Here is a 19,774-nt window from a genome sequence, read left to right as displayed (position 1 = left end):
AGTGGGCCTACATTGCCTCTGGTGTTAGAAACACCAACTCCTTATGTCTCATAGAAGCTCTCTCATGTTAGTATGCTTTCCCTTTTAAATTCTGTAGTTATCAGCAAGACAACAAAGTAATTACAGACTAAGAAAGCAACTCTTGTGTCACTTAACTAATTGCTACATATCAAAATATGCCTCTGATTTTCTAATTATGACTGCATATATGGAGACATCCAGTTGGGCTCCAATTTGTTCCTGATAACACACAAGTAAACGTACCCCATGTAACTCCACAGCCTGTATTAGTCACCCAAGTTTAACTTTTAATACTTTGTTTTACAATTATTTATTTTAAAAGTTTTAACACTGTTCAAATATGTTTAAAATTTCATTTAGATTGCCATTGTGTTCTGTTTTCATAATATGAGTTGTACTAGGAATGCTCACTGTGGTTTGAGAACTGGCATATGACACTCCCAGAAAAAAGCTTACTGATGAAGACCAAAAAGGCTGAGAGCAAAAGTAATGGTGTCATATTCTCGTGGTTCTCTAATCCTGTTTCCCACTATCTTGCACAAATACCTGCCATTTGAGTTGCAGTACTTTGCTGTCACATATTTTGATGTGGTATTTGTTTTTTTGGGTTTTTTAATATGAAGAGTTAACTATAGATCTTTGTAAACTGTATCACTGGGTGCATGCTGCAGGATAGGCAGAAATTTTTAAAAGAAATGCATACTGATGGTGGTCATCTGAGCTTCTGTGAGATTTTCTTTTCTCTATGTGCCTACAAAAGTCTTAGTTAAAACGATATCTTGTGAAGCCTAACCAGAAGCACAGAAACCTGGTACTTTGAGGAACCCTAATTCCAAATTTGATTGCTTAAGTTTTGCTATGAATGTGGTATGTAGGATTGTGTTTTGTTCTGGTTGCATTTTACACATGTAACTTTGCAGATCTCGTTATGAGGTGGTTTAATTTGTAATGTCAATGGCTGAAATTTTTGAAATGCTATAATTAAGGTTGCTTTTTCCATCTTCTGCCTGGTATATCTCTATTTGTTTTGGTACAATCTTTAAAGCTTTTTTATCCTACAGTATGTATGGTCTTTCCTATTTAATATAAATCATCCAAATAAAATATTGGATATTGAATTAATCACTTGTTTTATTTTCAGAGACAATTGACAGTATCAGTATTTCTTAGTTGTTAAAGTCCCCCAAAACTCTTCCCACAGAGGTGTTTTTCTTTTTTTTTTTTTTTAATTTTCTTTTGGAGGTGGAGACTGAAACAAATGTTTCTGTTTTTCTTCTTGAAATGGTTCCAGAAAAATAGATATCTAACTTCTTCCTAAGGACAAAATGAAATTGCTCTGAAGTCTCTCTTGTTTTCTTTGTTGTCTCCTTAAAAGGCTCTTAATGAAGTGGAAGAGGAAACATTATCAATCTGTCAACTGGAAGATGGACACTGCAACTCTCTGAATTTCAAATCCAGCATAAATTCTGACAGGTCAGTACAAATATTTCCATTCAGGTTTACACACTGTTAACACTGGAAATAGAGTTAACAGGGTGTTACATGGGTATAGTTAAGTTACTTTTTCTGCCCCCCTCCCCTCCTTTCCTGACCTCATTAGAAGGAAATTGTTATAACAGTCAGACTGGGAATGAATATGAGCAGGGAATTAATCTGAGCAATTACAGATATTTGAAAGAGCCTTTTCTAGACTGTACAGATAATCTAGAATTATGCTATTATCCTATTACAATTCACTGATACGCTTGTTTTGGATGTAGGCTACTTCAGTTATTGAGAGAAGAAAATTCCTTGGCAAATTCTCAGTTGTGGGCTGGAAAGGATATGAGAAAAACTACCTTATCCCAGGAATCAAATGTGCCTTTGACTCCAACTGTTTCTCCATCATTGGATCAGTCAGGTTGGACTTGCCAAATCACAGCCTCTCAAGGGTTGTTAGACGGTTCACAGAATCCCATCTAGAATTCCTTTTCTGGGTGGGGGTGAGAGACAGAGACATGTGCAAATTTGTCTCAGATTAATTTCCAGACTAAAAAGCCAGCTCCTGTAATAAAATTACTTTGGAACTATTACTTTTACTGTTGAGAAGATACAAGAAATATTTCATGTGTATATTTTTTGTTTTGTGTTTAAATCAGCACTCAATGCTACCAATGTAGTCAAGAGAATCCATTCAAGACTTCAGAATGAAGACAAAGAGACTGTAGACTCCACTTACACTGTGAGACAAGTGCTGAACCCAAATGCAAGGAAACAAAAGCAAATTGCAGCAAAAAGTTGAGTACTTTTAAAAATAACGTGTCCCTTTGACCAAGGTCCTTGATATCATAAGAAAATGTAGGTTGAATGGGATTTTTGGAAGTTGTCGCAGGGCTGCCTCCAAAGTTTGATTCGGGAGGGCCTTGTCCAGCCAAGTCTTGAGCATCTCTAAGGATGGATATTCCACAGCCCCTTATCTAGTGCATTCCCCTGCATTCTGCATGTTCCTTGGCAAAGCAATGTCTGTACGAATCTGGGAACCATAAATACGGCCTTCTGATGATAGCTGTTACCTTGCTAGGAATGGAGTTACCTCCTGTGCAGGGCTTTTCTATTTCTGACACAGCTTTCTAGTCTAATGCTGCGCAGACTTATCATGCATTTCAGTCCCCATACTCTACACAGTACGTGGGGATTGGCATCAGTTACAAACTAACATGAAAGGATTGTTGTAAAAGAGTTGCTCACTAAATATGAGACCTGAAAGCAGCTGATATTTTTCATTGGCTGTTCAGTAGCAAACTGTTTCCATGCTTTTAACTGAGGAGAAGGAAAGTATAAACAGGTATCTAAGATAAAAGCACTGAACAGTCATACTTGAGAGGTACTAATGTGGTGGCAGAAAATGTGGTTTTTGATGATCCGAAGAGAACTGGAATGTCTGGTGATGTTCTTTGATGGTCCATTTCATCTCAGGGCAAGAGAGGGCTTCTCCTTTGATTTACTTGAATGAACAATGTAATTTCGTTGGTACTGGAATGCTTTCTATACAAGTTGAAATTCCAATGACACTTTCCCTCCCTCCCACCCCAGTGAAAAGAAAACAAACTGCACAGAATTCTGCAAGACGGAGGAGAGATGATTCTCCCCCTAATTCAATCCCCATTCAAATTCAGGGGGACAACAAATCCGGCTTAGATGTTCTCAACCGCATGATACGTGAAGTGGAGCATGAACTGGAGGAATATGAGCGATGTACAGGTCGTGAGGTTCAAAAAACTGAGAGAAGTGAAGGCCTCACTGGGTTTACCGTATCGCTGGTGAATGCTCTCTGTCGTTTGATGTGCTACCTCAAAGAGGTGAGAAGACTTTGAATTGCTTCTGTAAAGTCAATGAAAAAGGGTATAAAGTTACTTCACAGATGTGAACTTTGGCCTTTCCTGGCTCCCAATTAGTTTACTTTGAAGTCTGATTATTGCCTACTATTTGAATGACGTGCAATCAGGATTTAAAACTTTTGGTTTGCTAGAAACAGGTATCCCTAATGCAAAGGGAGGAGTTGAATGCAATGAAAGTCTCTCAGTGACTGTTAAAAGAAAATACCAAATTGTTCTAAATTTGTTGTTTAAATATGTTCAGAGTTATAGCAGGGTATTAACTACACCCTTGTTTACAAATTCTTTTTTTTTCCTTTGCCTCGCAAAGGTGATGCTATTGTTACCAGAGCAGTGGACCCCAGTCCCCAATTTTCTTTGAGGGATTCCTTAGCTCTCTTTTTCTATCAATAGCAGCAACTTCAGCTTGAGTAAGAATGACCTGAAGTTCCCACTATAGCAGTGCACATCTGGGGGTCAATGGAATTCTGTAAAGAAGACTACCTGTAAGCCATGTAGAACTTCTTTTTGAAAAAGAAAAGAAAACAAAAAAGTGTTTGATTTTGTCTCTAACCCCGAGTTATTCAAGGTGCAGCAGTGGCTCACAGATTCATTGGGTCTATGTGAAATTTAAAAGTGGATTATGGCAGTTCCTGCACTCTTAATAGATGCAGCAAAATATGTTATCTAAATCCCAATGCTCTATTTCATAGTAAATGCAATAGGTTGCTAGTGAATGTGGTACTGTCTTATTTTGATTCCTTTTCAGAGTGTATAATAATTGGGGTGGAAAAAACCCCCCTACCTAATTTTAAAATTTGAATTTTGTTTTCTTTCTGGATGTATAACAACTTATTCTTTGTATTACCCTGTATTGAATGTATATGGAAGAATTTAATTTGATTAAGACCTGTCTTGGAAGCAAATGGTAAATAATCAGTTCAAGAGTGAAAGTCACTACCATCAGAAGATGGACTTTGGCAGTGAAGGTTTTATGTTTTAAAAGAAGTTAAGAATGCTTGTTGTCTGTTAAAGTTTTAATACCAAAGCAGGGTGTTAAATTTGGTTCTTTTGTAGTTACAAGGAAGGATCTTCTGGACTTCCAATAGAATGTTTTCCATTTATTAGAAAAACATCAATTTAATAGCAGCAAATTAATATTGTAAATATAATTGCAATTATAGCTCTATTTAGATTGTCTTTAATTTGTGTTCCACAGAAACACATTATTCTTGTCCCTCAGGCTTCCTCCAAAACTACTCCAGATTTTCTTTGTCATTTTTTTCTTTTTCAGTTTGTGCTTTCTCTTTGTGAATGTAACATTCCATGTACCTTAAGATCTTCTGTCCTATTCAGACAGAAGGCCAAGCAGTCTGAGTGCTTAAGGAGACTACTTATTTTGAAAGATGTATGCTGACCCTTACTTGTATTCCCAGTTTTTACTGAGCACCTCTGTGATGTTGTTCTACTTTAATAGATGTATTATCATTCCTTCCTTCCAGGAGCTGATTGTTGCTTGCAGAATTATCTGCAACTTTTTTAGATTTACTACCTAAATTCATGAGTAGAAATAAGCACAAGTCGTTCAAGCTATAAAGTATGATTAACTGTATTCAGAGGTGCTCAAGATAGACAGTGTGCATCCATAATCTTAATTGAATTTTATGCTTTTTGTGGATCTTTAATTACAGTTAGGATTTGAGAATTTTCTATGAAGAATCACAGCTTGTCTGAGTATTTCCTAAAACCTGGTCACTGTGATGCTAGGAATAAATCAAGTGCTCATGTGCACCATATCTCTTGCCTAGCCAGGAGGGTTATCAAAGTTGCAGTGCCTGAATTATAGCTGGCAGTGCATTTCAAGAAAGTGACTTTACAGCATATATTTTAAAAGCCTCTGATTTCAGGAGATTTTGAAGCTTCTAGAAAGATTTCCTTCCTCTTCTGCAGAGAAACAAATATTTTCCAGCTTTGCTGCAGAAAAGCTGAATACAGAAGAATTACAATAAAGGATGTTGCTTAATTTATTCTCAAAATTATATATAAAAATAGGAAGAGAAACTTGAATTACTGAATCTTTCATGAAAGTTGTATTAATAAGTGAATAAAAAATCAACTCCTACAAGAAGTTAGTGAATATAGAAGAGGCTAGAGAGAAGGTCAAAAAGAAACTTCTGAAACATTTGCCAAGGTATACAAAATTCATAAAGGGAAGTGGATGAACCTAACTTGGTTCCTAAATTAATTTCAATGTCATCTGCCAAATGTTAGAATTAATTTTTCCCCCATTCTGTTAAGAAGGCTATTTGTTTGCAAGATTCACAGGGCAAAAAGTTAGAATATACTCGTACTACCTTAATCTGTGTTGCTTATGTTCTCTATCTCTGCTTCTGCATATTCTAACGCAGTGTTAAAGTTTGAGATTAGAGGTACACCTGGCGATGGGCCAGAATGAAGATGCTTCTTTCAGGGTGTATCAGACCCAAGTCCTACCTGACTGTAGGAATGGCTGTATGCAGCTGTTAAGCCTGACGTTCTCCCCATACATAATTGTAAGACACATAGCTGCTTGGAAGCTTTTCCTCCAAGACTAGGTTAATGCTATATGAGATGAGTAGATACAACAGCTCATTCAGATGATCTAAGGCATTCAGTAGGTTTCATCACTGCTACCAGAGTTAAAGTTCTTATTTTTTGCTGTCTTTGGTTTCTAAAAAGTTGGGACTGTCTACATTTTTTTCCATTTTCTGTGCCAGCCTGCTTCACTTTGATCAGTACAGAAAAGCTGTTCTCTCTAGGTGGAAGAGAAACAGAAAATGGATGGCTTGTCTCTGACATGCATAAAGGAGGTATATCTGCCTGTCTTTCTGTCTAGTGACAGTATCTGTGGTTTATTCTCAAAATTGTTTATTTATTCATTCACTTTATGTGTCTGCAGAGCTGTTGTGTCTTAACACTCCTTCCTTGGTGGTTTTTCACTTCTGGTCCCAATACCAGCAGAAAATAATCTATGGTATGTTATGGGCAGCTCATGCCCTAATTTTGTCTGTGCAGCAGAAAAAAGTACCCGAATTGCTTTTTGGGATATCCTGTGTTTTGGAGATGAGACATATTTCTCTTATTCAGGGATTCATTTGGTAAATGCAGGCAACCATCTGGGGAAGGATTCCATCTGCTAATTCTAATGTGTTTATGTGGCAGTTCTGTATTCCATTTACCCATTAGAGGTGGAAGGGACTCTTCTGTGTGTTGTACAGGAAGCCTAGCTACTGCAGTGTTCTGTCTTAAAACAACAGATTGATAATATCTTTTGAGGGCAAGAGGTTCTACAGTAAGGTCTTTTGTCTAATGCTCAAGTAGATTACTTAAATACAAAAAGGTTTATTTATTAAAGAAAAAAGAAACGAAACCCTCTAGAACTTTCTCTCTCTGAGGGAAAACATTAGAAAGCAACCACTTTCTCCTTTATTTAGTCAAATTTGTCTCCATTAATTAATTAAGGAAACTAAGGAATAGGCACAAGTAGCATAGGATACTGACAAGCATCGGAACACCTGGAGTTATTTGATTACTGCATGAACATTCAGTGACTTACAAAACAGTATCCATGCAGAGAGACAATGCTTGTAATAGTTGTAAAAGCAGAACAACAAGAATGTACAGGATTCCCTACAGTGTTCTGGGGTAACAAAGAAGGGACAGTAAGCTCTCTGACAGTTCTCAAGCCCTGAAAATTGGATTTTGTAATTAAAAGTAGTGAAGTCAATTTAGCAAAAGGGGGAAGAGCTGTTACAGTATGATGCAATATGGACCTGTTCCTGTTTCCAAATATGAATATGTACTTGTTATAGTAGGTTTTTAACTTTCTCCCTCTTCAGAGTGAAATACAGCTGCGTGAGAAAGAGGTGGTGAGAAAGCAGCATGAGGAGATGTTGAATGAACACAGAGAACTGATTGATGCTCTGACTGCAGAAATACTTCTAGTGAGGGAAGAAAACACTGCTATACAGGTACTGAGCCCTCTGAATGTCTTCTTAGAATACTGGGTTTTGTTACAAATGTGTGCTGAGATGCATTGTCATATGTTCAGGATATTTTAACAATAAACAGGAAGAAGATGATGAAATTGAATGAGGAGTCTAATAATAGCGGGCATGGGTGTTGGGATGAATGTTTGGAAAGCCAGCATTTTATCTTCTTGTATGATATTTAACTTTAAAGCCTGAAAAAATGCTAGTTCCATTAAACTGAGCTTTACTTTATCAGTCTGAAGGTTTAAGCATCTGCCTCCATGTTTTTCTACAGTTAACACTATTGGAGCAACAGAGTAGACTAGATACTCATATTCATATATTCTAATATTATTCTAATATTTCAGCATTTTTCTTTTTTCGGTTTGTGGTGGAGGTAGATTTGTTCAATGGTTACATTTGGGAATCAAGCAATAAAGTTGTGTTGGAGAGGAAGTGGGGTGATGAGTTAAGAAAATAATTTCTTTGAGGCATGAGAGAAATGAGATACGTGGAGTCTCTAATATTTAATATCTCAGTAGAATCCCACAAATTTATGCAGTGGTATTAAGAGACCAAATTTCTTCTCAGAGCTGCTAGTGGCATATAATCTAATTCCTGTTGCTAGAATACAGATTTCTGTATATCTCTCTTCCGTTTTTCCTTTTTCCTTTAGAAGAAGCTTCAGCAACACATGACAGTAACTGATGAACAGCTGATCTCTCTCACACAAGCATTTAAAGGCCTCCCTTTAGTAGAACCTAGAAGAGAACAAAGTCCAAACCATTTTGGAACTGCAAGCAAAGGTCCAGTGAACAGCCAAGGTATGTGCATGCATGTGTGAAGAATGAAATGGGAGCTGGGGCTAGTTTATCCCTGTAGTGGAAAATTTGGTATTTAATAGATGTCTGCTTGAAAAAATACATCTTGCATCAGCATGAATCTCACTTCTGGAAAGTCATATGCCATGGGCTCTGAGGTGCACACAAGCAGCTTGCTAAAGGTTATTTTTTAACATTATTACAGACTATATTCCATCCCTACTGGCATCCTTCTGTCTGGATCGGGATTTCAACACTTCTGGAAAGTCATATGCCATGGGCTCTGAGGTGCACACAAGCAGCTTGCTAAAGGTTATTTTTTTAACATTATTACAGACTATATTCCGTCCTTACTGGCATCCTTCTGTCTGGATCAGGATTTCAAGATTAACCTTTTAGCTAAATCCTGGGCTTGAGCTGTAAGTGATACATAATATATTAATTAAAAAAAAAAAGGAGGCGGGGGGAAAGGAGTTAGCCTTCATACATTAAGATGACTTAGAAAGTCAGCTTTATTCTGAGGGTCCCAAAAACAAAACCAAACCCAATTGAATCAGGATCCCACCCTTTTGCTGAGGCAGCCTGAGTATGAAATTTTTTCTTCCATAAGACACTAGAGGTCGCTGCTGACCAGAAACAGCAGCTGCTGAGGCCTGCTAACTCACCAGGCAGACTGTGTCTTGATATTTGTGCCCTTGTTTCAGAGGTGAATGACCGGTTGAGTGATACATAACATAGATGCAGGCTAAATTAAGCCAGTAGCATTGATGGCCACACTAACTTTTTACATTCTTTCACCATGGTGTTTTCTCCCAACAGTCTTCTCTGATTGGTTGCTTAAATGCATCATTTTAGCTTTCAAGTCAGTAACCCCTTGTGAATCCCAAGATTCATTGGAGCTATTTGTATTCCTTAGATAAATGTTGGTTTTGTGGACATTTCTGTGGCCAAAAACTTTCTTCCTGACTGTTTCTGTGGGGTTCTCAGGAAGAAACCACATACCAGATCCCTTTTTTGTGATTTACCCAGGCTTTGTAAAAGCAAACAAAAAATCCTGCTTCAAAATATGAACTCCAAACAATCAGAAAAGCACCCCTCAAAAAAACCCTATCCAACAACAACAAAAAAACCCTCAAAGAACCAAACAACAACAAAACAAACCCCCTAAACCTTCCTGTACAACAATTCTGCAAGGCTAGTGTTTACAAATCTTTTTTCCTTATTGGTCTCTTTCTTGGGAAAAGGCTTCTTCCTGAAAGTTTCCTAAAGTTACACAAAAAAAAATTTCTTCCTCCTCCTTCGGAAGGAGATGTCTTGGGCACTTTAGGCATCTGACCAGATGTGTAACATTTGAGATAGCTATTTTTAGCACAGAAGCCATGTGTAAGTTAACACAGGACTTATCTGGAGAGAGGAAGTGTGGCTGAGAGAGGAGTGGGGGGGATATCATAGTGACAAATAGCATGTGAGGAGGATACTTTGGAAATGCAGTTCTCTACAGTGAGGCAGAGCAGGAAGATCTTTGTCATTTCTTGCCAGGGTCATTGAATAGTGGGTGGCAGGTTTTAAATTCAATCTCAGAATCTTGGTAATGTGAACCACAAGCAGTATTTTATGCAAACAGCCTCTTCTTTGAAGGTTCTTTTTTGTCCCTTGCATTTTTGGATCAAATATGTTCTGCTTAATTTTCCACTAAATTCTCTTTTGGGAACAAATGTCCTGAACAAAATTGTGAAGGGAGAAGTCAAAGATAGCACTGATGGAGCAATGGATATAAGCATGTTAAAATTACAGAGGTCTCATAGCTGGCTACAATTTTGATTTCATGCTTTTCGTTTTGTGCTTCCCTGGTACGTTCAAAATAGATGGCAACGTAGACACAAACTAGTTGTAGGTAAATACAGAAGAATAACTTATTTTTTTACTGAAGAGATGTCTGATTTGAAATAAGTCAGAAAAATGATCAGAGAGCTCAAAAAAGTTTTAAATTGTTTTCTACTCCACTGTTGTTGCCATCAAATTTATAACATAGGGGCATTAGGACAAGTGCACGGGTCTGCTTTTCTCAAGAGAATATTACCAAATGCAGCTCACTTAAATACCTATTTCTCACAAGTCATGTGTCTGTAAGTCTTGTGCATGGGCTACAAACAGATCTCTTGGTAGTATCCTGAAATTGTGAGGCTACATACAATAACTGTTCTTGCTTTTCAGGCCAGTGAAAATTTGTGTTATGCTTGAGTGAAAGAGTTCTGCACCTGTGGATCAGAAGGAAGTTAGGAGTGTGTGGGGAACATACTCTAGTCTGTCTTTTCAGATACGTGAACATGAGAGTTGTCACTGATATTTTTCTCTACATTGTTATTGCACTAGAGTTATTTTTTTTTAATTCTGTCCCTGCTTTGTCTTTTTCTTTAGAAAAACCTGATTTGAGCTATTTTGAGCCCAGAATTGATGCAGTCAACAGGGAAAATATGCTGAAATTCCCACAAGAACAACTTCCTTTCAAGTTCCCCCCGAGGTCAGGTGCCTCAGGTGGTGCAGAGGCTGGTAGAAGCTTGCCAGCTCACATCTTCCAGCCAGCTGTGCTGTTGTCACCCCCCCGGCAGAAGAGCAGTCAGGAATTGTCTCCCCTGCAGAACGGTGAGATCTCTCTGGCTGTAGTAGACTTGGGAGTCTGTGAAGTGTGTTACTATTTCAGTCTCCCAGGCTCACATTACCTTTGGAGATGTATTTTCTAGGAAAAATTTTAACCTGTATGGCTAGACACCTTGGCCCTATAGCTGGAATATTCTGCTTCTGGAATATTCTGCTTCTGCACCCAGATATTCATTTCTTCCTGTGCCTCTTGTTAGATTTCCTTTAGACTTTCTGTCCCCTGCAGTTCTCCATCTGCTGTCTGTAGCCCTGTCTGGCAACCCAGGTTGGCATTTTTATCTTGTACTGGTTTTGGTTGTCACTTCTGTATGATTTGCTGTAGCAGTTTGTCTATGATGTACAGCACATCATCTCAGATCTCCGTCTGCTGATGTTGTAAGCCAGCCTCCATCACCTTTCATGGTGGGACGACTGAATACTGTAAATTCAGTACCTCCACAGCCCATGCTGCAGACAAACCATGATGTCTGTAGGCTGTGTACTCTTGCATTGAGACACTCTTCCCAGCAGAGATTTTTCTAAAAGCTTTGGGAGCCGGTTTTGGTATGGGTTTCATTCAAAACACAGGAAGTGTCTGAAGTTTTGGGTGAAATTATGTGGTGCCAGATAACCAGATTAACTCAGTCTTGTGTCAGTACCCGTAGGCTTCAGGAGTTTTATAGGTCAGTAGCTTAATTCTGGTTGTTGGGAGGAAGAAAGTTCATCAGGGTCATTAGGGAAGGTATTTCTCGTTTAAACTTACTGAAGTGAGCAGGAGGGAGGACCCTTTGTCACTCTCAAAATCAGCTGTTTCCTCCTGCAACTGTCATTGTAACCACATGCATCTTACTGAATCTGCTAGGCCCCTGTAAGCCTCTGTTGTTGAGAGGCGGATAATTACATCTGTGGCTAGCTTGATGGTTGCTGATGGGAAGTAGGGCACAGTAGTGGGGTTTTGTGCCTTCCCTCCTCCTTTCCGCCCCCCCCCCCCGGTTCTCTCCCCCCATTTCCCCCCCCCCCCCCCAGCTCTGTTGCTTTGTAAGTCTTTTCCAAGTCAGAAAAATAACCCAAAAGTCCTTTTGATTTTTGAGGAATTGGCAGGGCAATTGGAAGTTTATATTTAGTTCAACCTTCTGGTGGGCTGCTGTGCTGTGAAGAGGCATGTAATAAATCAGAAGGCAGTGAACTAAAGGTGGGGTTCTGCAAAGAGCAACATCTGGTTTCAGTCCCATTGAGAAGTGTCAGGTGTTGTCTGTCATTTAAAACAAGAATAAAAAACTATTGCTAGACTTCACTACAGTTTAGCTATGTGACAAATGTATTGGTACTCTTTTGAGACTATTAAGGATGCTAAATGGCTCAAGAAATGTTAAACTTCTTGAATGAAAAATGATTCGTGAGACAAGTTTGTGTGTAAATTTTTAGATGCTGTGCTCTGCTCAAGAGGCAAAAGCTAAATCTTGGGAAGGAATGGGCTATTTGCTATATAAAGCAAATAAATCTAGTTTTGATCACAAAATCCAACTTGGACTTAATATGTAGCAGCTGACAATGCTGTAATATGTTTGGTCGTGTGTGCACGGAGTGTTACTGGTTTGCTAATGATGACCACAAAAACTACTAACTACTTTCGTTGGCTAGAGTGCTTCCCCTTTCCTAGGAGCTGAGTGACTAGCTAGTTTATTATTATGGCAAAAGTCTTGCATTATTTTGTTTTATTACTCTAAAAGTTTTGTTACTGAGTATAAATATCAGAGCTGAAATGCAAACTTACAGTTCATTAGGTAATGTACCTGGATTTTGGAAAATGGGGACTAACTAAGAAGTAATGTTTGATCTATCAGCTAAGAAATTCAAAACAACTTACCTTATTCTCTCTGACTTCTCTCTCAATCTCTATTTAAATCACTTAAATGTAAGACTTTGCAATAGGAAATACTAACGCTGGTGAGTTCTTAACAGCAGGATCTTGCATAGAGTGATTTTGATCAGTAATATAACACCATTCAGACAGATGTTACAATTCGGGTTCCTGTGTGATTTTTTACTAGCCTGATGCAATAATGTCACTGTTAGTTTCCTTGATTATGATCACTTCTTGTTTGTGGTGTTTACAGCCATTTCTCAGTCTCCTGAAAACACTGAAAGAGAACCATGCAAGGAAAGGAGCTCCCCCTCCTCCCTGGGAACACAGAGCACAACTGAGGAAAACTGTCTCATCTCTCGAAGGCAACCAGCTCCTCTTGCAGACAAAGACTTGGAGAGTTCTCACAAGAAAATGAGTCTGTCTTTCCCAGGTGACCCTAGAAAAAACAGTACAGCTGAAGAGTTATTTCAAAATGGTGATCTGCTGGGACAGATAGCTGAGCTCACACGGCAGAACTCTCTAATTAAAGCTCAACTGAGCAAATTCAGAGGCTTCTCTGAAGACACAAGTGACTGCCTACATCAGCCAGACCCAATAAGAAATTCAAATCCTAGTCCAGACTCTTCACAAGGACAGGTGAGAATTTAACAGAAAAGGAAGGCTGGATTCTTCTTTCTGCTGATCTGCTTTTCCATAGTTTACTGATGCTTTAAGACTGTTTCTTTCTTGCTGTCAGTTGTTTAAGAAAAAGAGTAGCAAAACAAATATTCTTTTCATTCGCTTGCTTGGAGACTTGTGATTTTTATCATTCCCTAAGAAGCTCAACAGTAGTTTGTCATATTGTGCCTATGTTGTATATGAGTGCTGAAAAGCGTGCAACACATTTATAAGTTTAGGATAAGGTTATTCTGCAAAAAGAGGTGTGATTGCAACATGATCCGGTATAGCTCTCGTAGCTTGGATAATATTAACAGTGAAAGCGCTGCGCCAACCCACAGGTTCGTGTCGAGCTTGTAAAATACATATTTAAATCCATGCCATTCACCTCTTCTGCTACTGTGACCCAAAAGCCCACGAGATTAAAGTTAATGCAGGTACATCTCTTACAAATACTTGGTTATAGTGTATGTACTAGTTGGGTCTGTCTTGGCAGTCCTGCTGTGTGGTAAAAAATCCCAGAATCTTTGTGAAAGAGAGAACTTGAAGGCTTCAGTTCATATAGAGAACCTTTAATCTGCAACTAAGCAGCTATTCAGTGGAACCTCAAGTGAGTGGAGTTAACGTCACAGAAATGCCTAATCCCTTCCCTTGCTACTGTCTTTACTCTTTTTTCTATCACGGTGGCTGCATTACTGTTCATTTGAGGATCCTACAGATTTTAAATTTCCTCATGTAAATATAGGCTGAGAGTGTTTTCACTTTCCACATTGTATTATATTTTGTAATATTTGGTCATTTAGTTGCACAAGACAATGTAGCTTTAAGTGTTTTGTGGAAGCAATTGCTGGAGGGGGAGGGGAAGAGGTCAAAGGGGATGAAAACCTGATTAAAGATGAGTTCCAGGATACTTCTGCTAGACATCTTTTTTTCCCTACACCCTCCTGAATATATGTCACTCTGATTATTTTCTTAATTATGGTTAATTGCTGGATTGTTGGGGGTTTTCTCTCCCCCCCCTTAAATGATACAGACAATAGGTGATTTTTTGCTATTTGTAGGAAAACCAGTTTAAAATATTGTTGTGTTTAGTCAATTAAGGACCTAGATACAGGACAGGGGACAAAATCATTTTTTTCACATGAGGTGCTATATAATTATGTTTACTTTCAGATTGAAAATTAAATGCATAGAAGTACTTGAAATACATTGCATGCTCCTCTTGAAAGTGCAAATTAAGTTATTTATTGTAAGTAATTATCCAATTGTCCAAGTAGACTCATCTTGTTGTATCAAAGAGCTTGGAGGAAAGAATAGCAGAGCTGAATCGTCAGAGTACAGAAGCACGTGATAAACTGTTGCAGCTAATAGACCACCAGAAATTATCTGCTGCTGATATGGTCCCTCCAATGATACCTTCAGTTCTGCCCCCATCTCTAAATCATACTGGTATGTACCCAGTTTCAGAAGAAACAAAAACTAGTAAGATGATGTTTTTCCCCTTTTGGAAGTTCTGTGTCCTTATCTGATTGGATCAGCAGTTGTGGTCAGCAGTATATTTTCTGTTAATGACTGTGTGGTACAAACACTCTGTACTTCAGAGAGCTAAAAATATTTCAGCTAAACTTCTCCTAAAGTTAGTTTCTTAGTAATCAGTCTGCTGCAAATATGATGTTTCATGGTAAATCAGTTCTTTGCTGTGTCCTTGTCTGCAGAACAGTTCTGGTACATAAGTCACTGAAGGGCAGAACTAGGCTTTTTAATCGGTCCTCTCTGCTGCACTTTATAAAAAAGACTAAGTATTTAAATCAGGCTTCTAAAAATCATGGCAGAGTGGTTATCCAATTCTCAACCACACTTTAGTTTTTGGTATTTTGGGTGCTCTTTCCGTCAGACTAACTTGATGAGTTACTGCCAGTGCTAATAGAAAGTAATAACTGGATCTTCCAGTCATCTAAAGACGTAAATTAGTGAAGGGAATATTCTTGCTGGTTCAAGATGCATAGATTTGCTGCCATGTGTAACTATAAACAAAAATGCTTTCCAGCAGGTGAAGGCTGCTTTTTCTTTTAATGGAGTCATTGTAGTTACGGGCAGAACTGCATGTGAGCGTGTTCTGTCTAGGACACCCACCCGTTCCCCCTTCCTAAGCCACAGAGGATATATAAAGGAAAGGACTTGAGGGGGGGTAGAGACCATGTGTGTCTGCATGTGTGTGTGCAAGTGGATATGCAATGACTTATGCAGTAGGATCATAACATTTTAACACTTCTATGGCTGTTGGAACATAAATTCATCACGATAAGTAAAATCTTAAAAGAACAACATACAGAAATTGGAAATCTCTAAGCCTCTGATTGCCAAAAACCATTCTGTACCTGTGCATGTTGTCCATAGTTGTTCTGAGTGTCTGCTTTTTGTATCTGTCATTTTCAGAGAGTGGGTATGGGGTTGATGTTTAGCCTGATGTTTTATGTCTGATCTGTATATTCTATGCAATTGTGAAGAGTTAGGTGATGCCCCTCAAAAAATGTGAAAATAAAATGAAATGTTGTGCAATGTTGCTGTATTCTCATCAGAATCAAGCTATTATTTTTTGCCTAGAAAACGCAAGGAGGACACTTGAAGTGTCTGTTCCGGTGGCAGTTGCTACGGACAGCTCCAGAGAAGATAGTGTTTCCCCTGCCAGTATGACCAGTATCAGAAGGTAAAAGTTAACCCTTTACCATTTCATTTTTATAGTGTCTTGATTACCCAGGCAGCAGAATTTGAACACAATGGAAAAATTGCTGTGTTCTTCTTTAGCGTCACAGACTTTCCCTGACTTCATCACACTTAGCCCTGTGGAAACAGGACAAAGGTCTGATAGCTTTTTGACAGCTTCCATTGTTTGTATTTAAAATACCTGCAATGTGACATAAGACAGATGACAGATGTTGAAGACTATTGATGAGGGGTCCTAACTCAGGATCTGAGACATGATTCTAGTAGTCACTTCCATTTTTCACTTTTTGTCTCATTTTGAATGTCTACAGGTCTGTAGGAGACACCAGCAAACCTTGTTCACCCCTAAGTGCCATGTCAGAAAGTGTGAAATTAACTCCTGTCAGCCAAAGGCCAAAGGTAAGACTGAAGAATCTTCAGCCAGAAAGTTTGATTGCAGTGTCATATAAGGAAAAAGCAAGACAGATAAAGAAGGAGAGAGAGCTCTGTCCTACCTTAAACCTGCCAAGGCTAATAGTAATCAATTCATGGCAGTTTGGATTCTGGATAATTGGTGGGGGGGAGGCCTGAGTGCTAGTGATGTTTCCTGCCACAGAGCTGTTGTTTACAAGTGAATAATCCTGTAACTACATTTTTCTGCTGTGGCATCTTCATGTATTAGAACTACCTCTGGTAGTCTTTCACTGGTGGCCCCAGAGCATTTAAAGTAATCATTACGAGGTACTGGTACAGCCACATACAAGAGGCAAGCGAGCTCTTATCTAACCATTGCACAAGTCAGTTGCTGAAGGATAAATAACTCCAAATGCAAAGAAAAAATCCACAGTCAAGATTTCTGATTCCTGAAGTACAAAGAGAAGAATAGACTACAGCGAGATGCTTTCAAGGGTAATTTCCAGCAGTAATACAGTGTGGTAAACCAGTCATAGATCTGTTTGTATGCTTGAAAGCAACCATAAGGAGATACTAATAACACATTTCCTGATGTCCAAAATGACTTAAATTAGGAGTGATGAAACAGAGTTAGGGTCCAAAACTCCCTATCCTGACAGCAAAGTATACATGACCTGGCAATGTGCACTTGCAGCCCAGAAAGCCAAATGTGTGCTGGGCTGCATCACAACAAGTGTGAACAGCAGGTCGAGGGAAGTGATTTTCCTCCTCTACTCCACTCCCGTGAGACCCCACCTGGAGTACTGTGTTCAGCTCTGGGACCCCCAACATAAGAAGGACATAGACCTGCTGGAGTGGGTCCAGAGGAGGGCCACGAAGATGATCAGAGGGCTGGAGCACCTTCCATACAAGGACAGGCTGAGAGAGTTGAGGCTGTTCAGCCTCGAGAAGAGAAGGCTTCAGGAAGACCTTATAGCAGCCTTCCAGTACCTGAAGGGGCCCTACAAGAAAGGGACTTTTTACAAGGGCATGTAGTGATAGGATGAGGGGTAACTGTTTTGAGCTGAAAGAGATTTAGGTTTAGATTAGATATAAGGAAGACATTCCTTATGGTGAGAGTGGTGAGGCACTGGAACAGGTTACCCAGAGAAGCTGTGGATGCCCCGTCCCTGGAGATGTTCAAGGCCAGGTTGGATGAGGCTTTGAGCAACCTGGTCTAGCTGCATGGCAGAAGGGTTAGAACTAACTGATCTTTAAGGTCTCTTCCAACCCAAACCATTCTATGATCCCTAGAGGGGAAATTTGGAATACTTAAAGTGGACATGGCTTAGACTAGGTGTCTAAAGTAGGTGGTGTGACTACCTCCATGGTTCAGTGGCAGGCAATTGCTGTGTATCTGTGAACTGATACATAGCAATCCTCCACAAGCCAGCACTAATTAGCAAGTCTGTTGGAAATTTATGTTGTATGACTATTAATTAGTTTCTTCTTTTGCAGGTGGAAAAGCAAAAAGAAGAAGGCTGGTTTGCATTGTCAACGCACATTATGTAAAGGAAGCTGCACTCTAGCCCTGTATTTTTTTTAATTTTTTTTTTTAAATGAACCACAATTAGATCACAATAGTCTCCCTCTCCAGATGCACTGTTTAAAGTGCTTTCATATCAGTCCCATTATTATCAAAAAGGTCCATATACTTATTGTATTTGTGCCATACAGAGCACCGTAGGAAGTCCTGGGAATGACTTTCTGAACTGGACACACTGCTGTGACATTACCCTGTTTCACTGAATAAATCTTTCTCAGGATTGTAAACTGAGGCTGCTGTAGCAATACAAGTGAGCATCTGATATTTGTGTTAGATATGCTGACAATAGGAGGGTTAAAAATTGCACGTGAAACTTTGTGGAGTGTGTATTTGCACAAGATATGGGAATGAAAAAATCAAGAAAAACTGAGATGAGGGAATGTACTTATGTTCAAAATCAACCTAGAGATTAGGAAGGCAGTCTATTACTGCTGGGTAAGAATTTGCATGAGAAATAATTTGATCCTTCTGTGGTTTACATTTGCTCCCAAAAGCTGTGTTTTCTGTGCAGTTAACATATCAGGGATTACATCTGGACTTGAGTATTGGTTTATTTTTTCTTTAATCTCATTTAATATTTTTATAGTAAATATAAAGGGAGTGTTTGAAGTGGGAATCAGAGCCTCTTTTTGCTGTGTACTAAAGTATGCTCTTTTTGATACAATAGAAAACTGATAAGAGTATGATTGTATTAAGATGTTTTGTTATGTGTGTATATAATACTCTAATGACCGTGTTTTATATTGTTTTTATTTCACTTTTTAAAGTAGCCATCATTTTATTATTAATGATTAACAATAAAATCTAGGACTGTGAGGAAAGGTTTATATATCTGTTTCTTACATCGTAGTAAACCTGGGCAAAAACCTTTATAATAGAGATAAAAAAATGGAAAAAAAAAAATCCCCAGTTCTGGGGAAGAAAATACCTGCAAGTCTCAAAACCAGATTTTGAGTAAAGTTGGTTTAATGTTTTTCATTTGTTAACCATTAAATGTGTCCCTAAAGATATTGATGTGATGGGGCATTAAAAGGGACCAGCCCATTTCCTTTCAATCAGTTCAGCTTTAGATACTTCTTTTTTCTTTTCCCTTTTTTGCTTTTTTTAAAGGGGGGTTTCTTTTAAACAGATCTGGAAAATCTAAAAAATGTGGGATTCAAAAGAGGACCTGTTCAAATATTCATTGACACTTCTGCAATTTATTTTTCCAGTGTTAACTTTGGGAAGTGAAGAAGGTTTGTAGTCCTGTATTTTGTGAAGTAGCCATTAAAATTACTTGGAAGAAGTCCCCCAACTCATGCAGAGGCAAGAATGCCAAGGTTGGGAGGGACTACGTAACCGTAGTGCCCACGTATTAATACTGTTGCTTCTGACTTAACGGTTGTTACAAATGCTTCATAACCATTTAGTCTGAGATTTCCTTTTGAAATATGGGATTGGAATTAATCTTTTGAGTCATCATCTGGTTTCCTTAACTTGGAAGCTGCTCTGTCAAATAACTGTTTGTTTTTAAGTCGAGTCATCTAGCTGTATGCTAATCTAAAAATGCTCAGTAAGGTGAGAAATACTGCTGGTGTTTCTTTGCATTGTTAGTGAAATGCAAGTCTCCTTGAGATCAGTAGAACTCAAGTTCAGGAGGGCTGCAGGTCCAGCTTCAGAGTCAGGACTAGTGATGATTCCATGTTGCCCCATAAACCTGTGGCTGT

At 38.7% G+C, this 19,774-nt stretch overlaps 1 protein-coding gene across 1 annotated transcript; it reads left to right on the top strand.

Annotated features, from left to right (window-relative positions):
* Positions 1-1,396: 1,396 nt before the first annotated feature.
* On the top strand, positions 1,397-18,034 carry SPICE1 (spindle and centriole associated protein 1; the record flags this gene model as incomplete). The annotated part of the gene is made up of 12 exons (XM_010082261.1): positions 1,397-1,494; positions 1,782-1,921; positions 2,160-2,297; positions 3,094-3,359; positions 7,253-7,384; positions 8,061-8,208; positions 10,624-10,848; positions 12,960-13,345; positions 14,644-14,815; positions 15,971-16,073; positions 16,402-16,489; positions 17,981-18,034. Coding segments are annotated over 12 exons (1,950 nt in total), but the record flags the coding sequence as incomplete, so codon positions are not given.
* Between the last annotated feature and the right edge of the window lie 1,740 nt (positions 18,035-19,774).

This window comes from Pterocles gutturalis, unplaced genomic scaffold (assembly GCF_000699245.1).
Source record: "Pterocles gutturalis isolate BGI_N339 unplaced genomic scaffold, ASM69924v1 scaffold21374, whole genome shotgun sequence".
Lineage (NCBI taxonomy): Eukaryota > Metazoa > Chordata > Aves > Pterocliformes > Pteroclidae > Pterocles > Pterocles gutturalis.
This window is presented reverse-complemented; position numbering and strand designations above follow the sequence as displayed.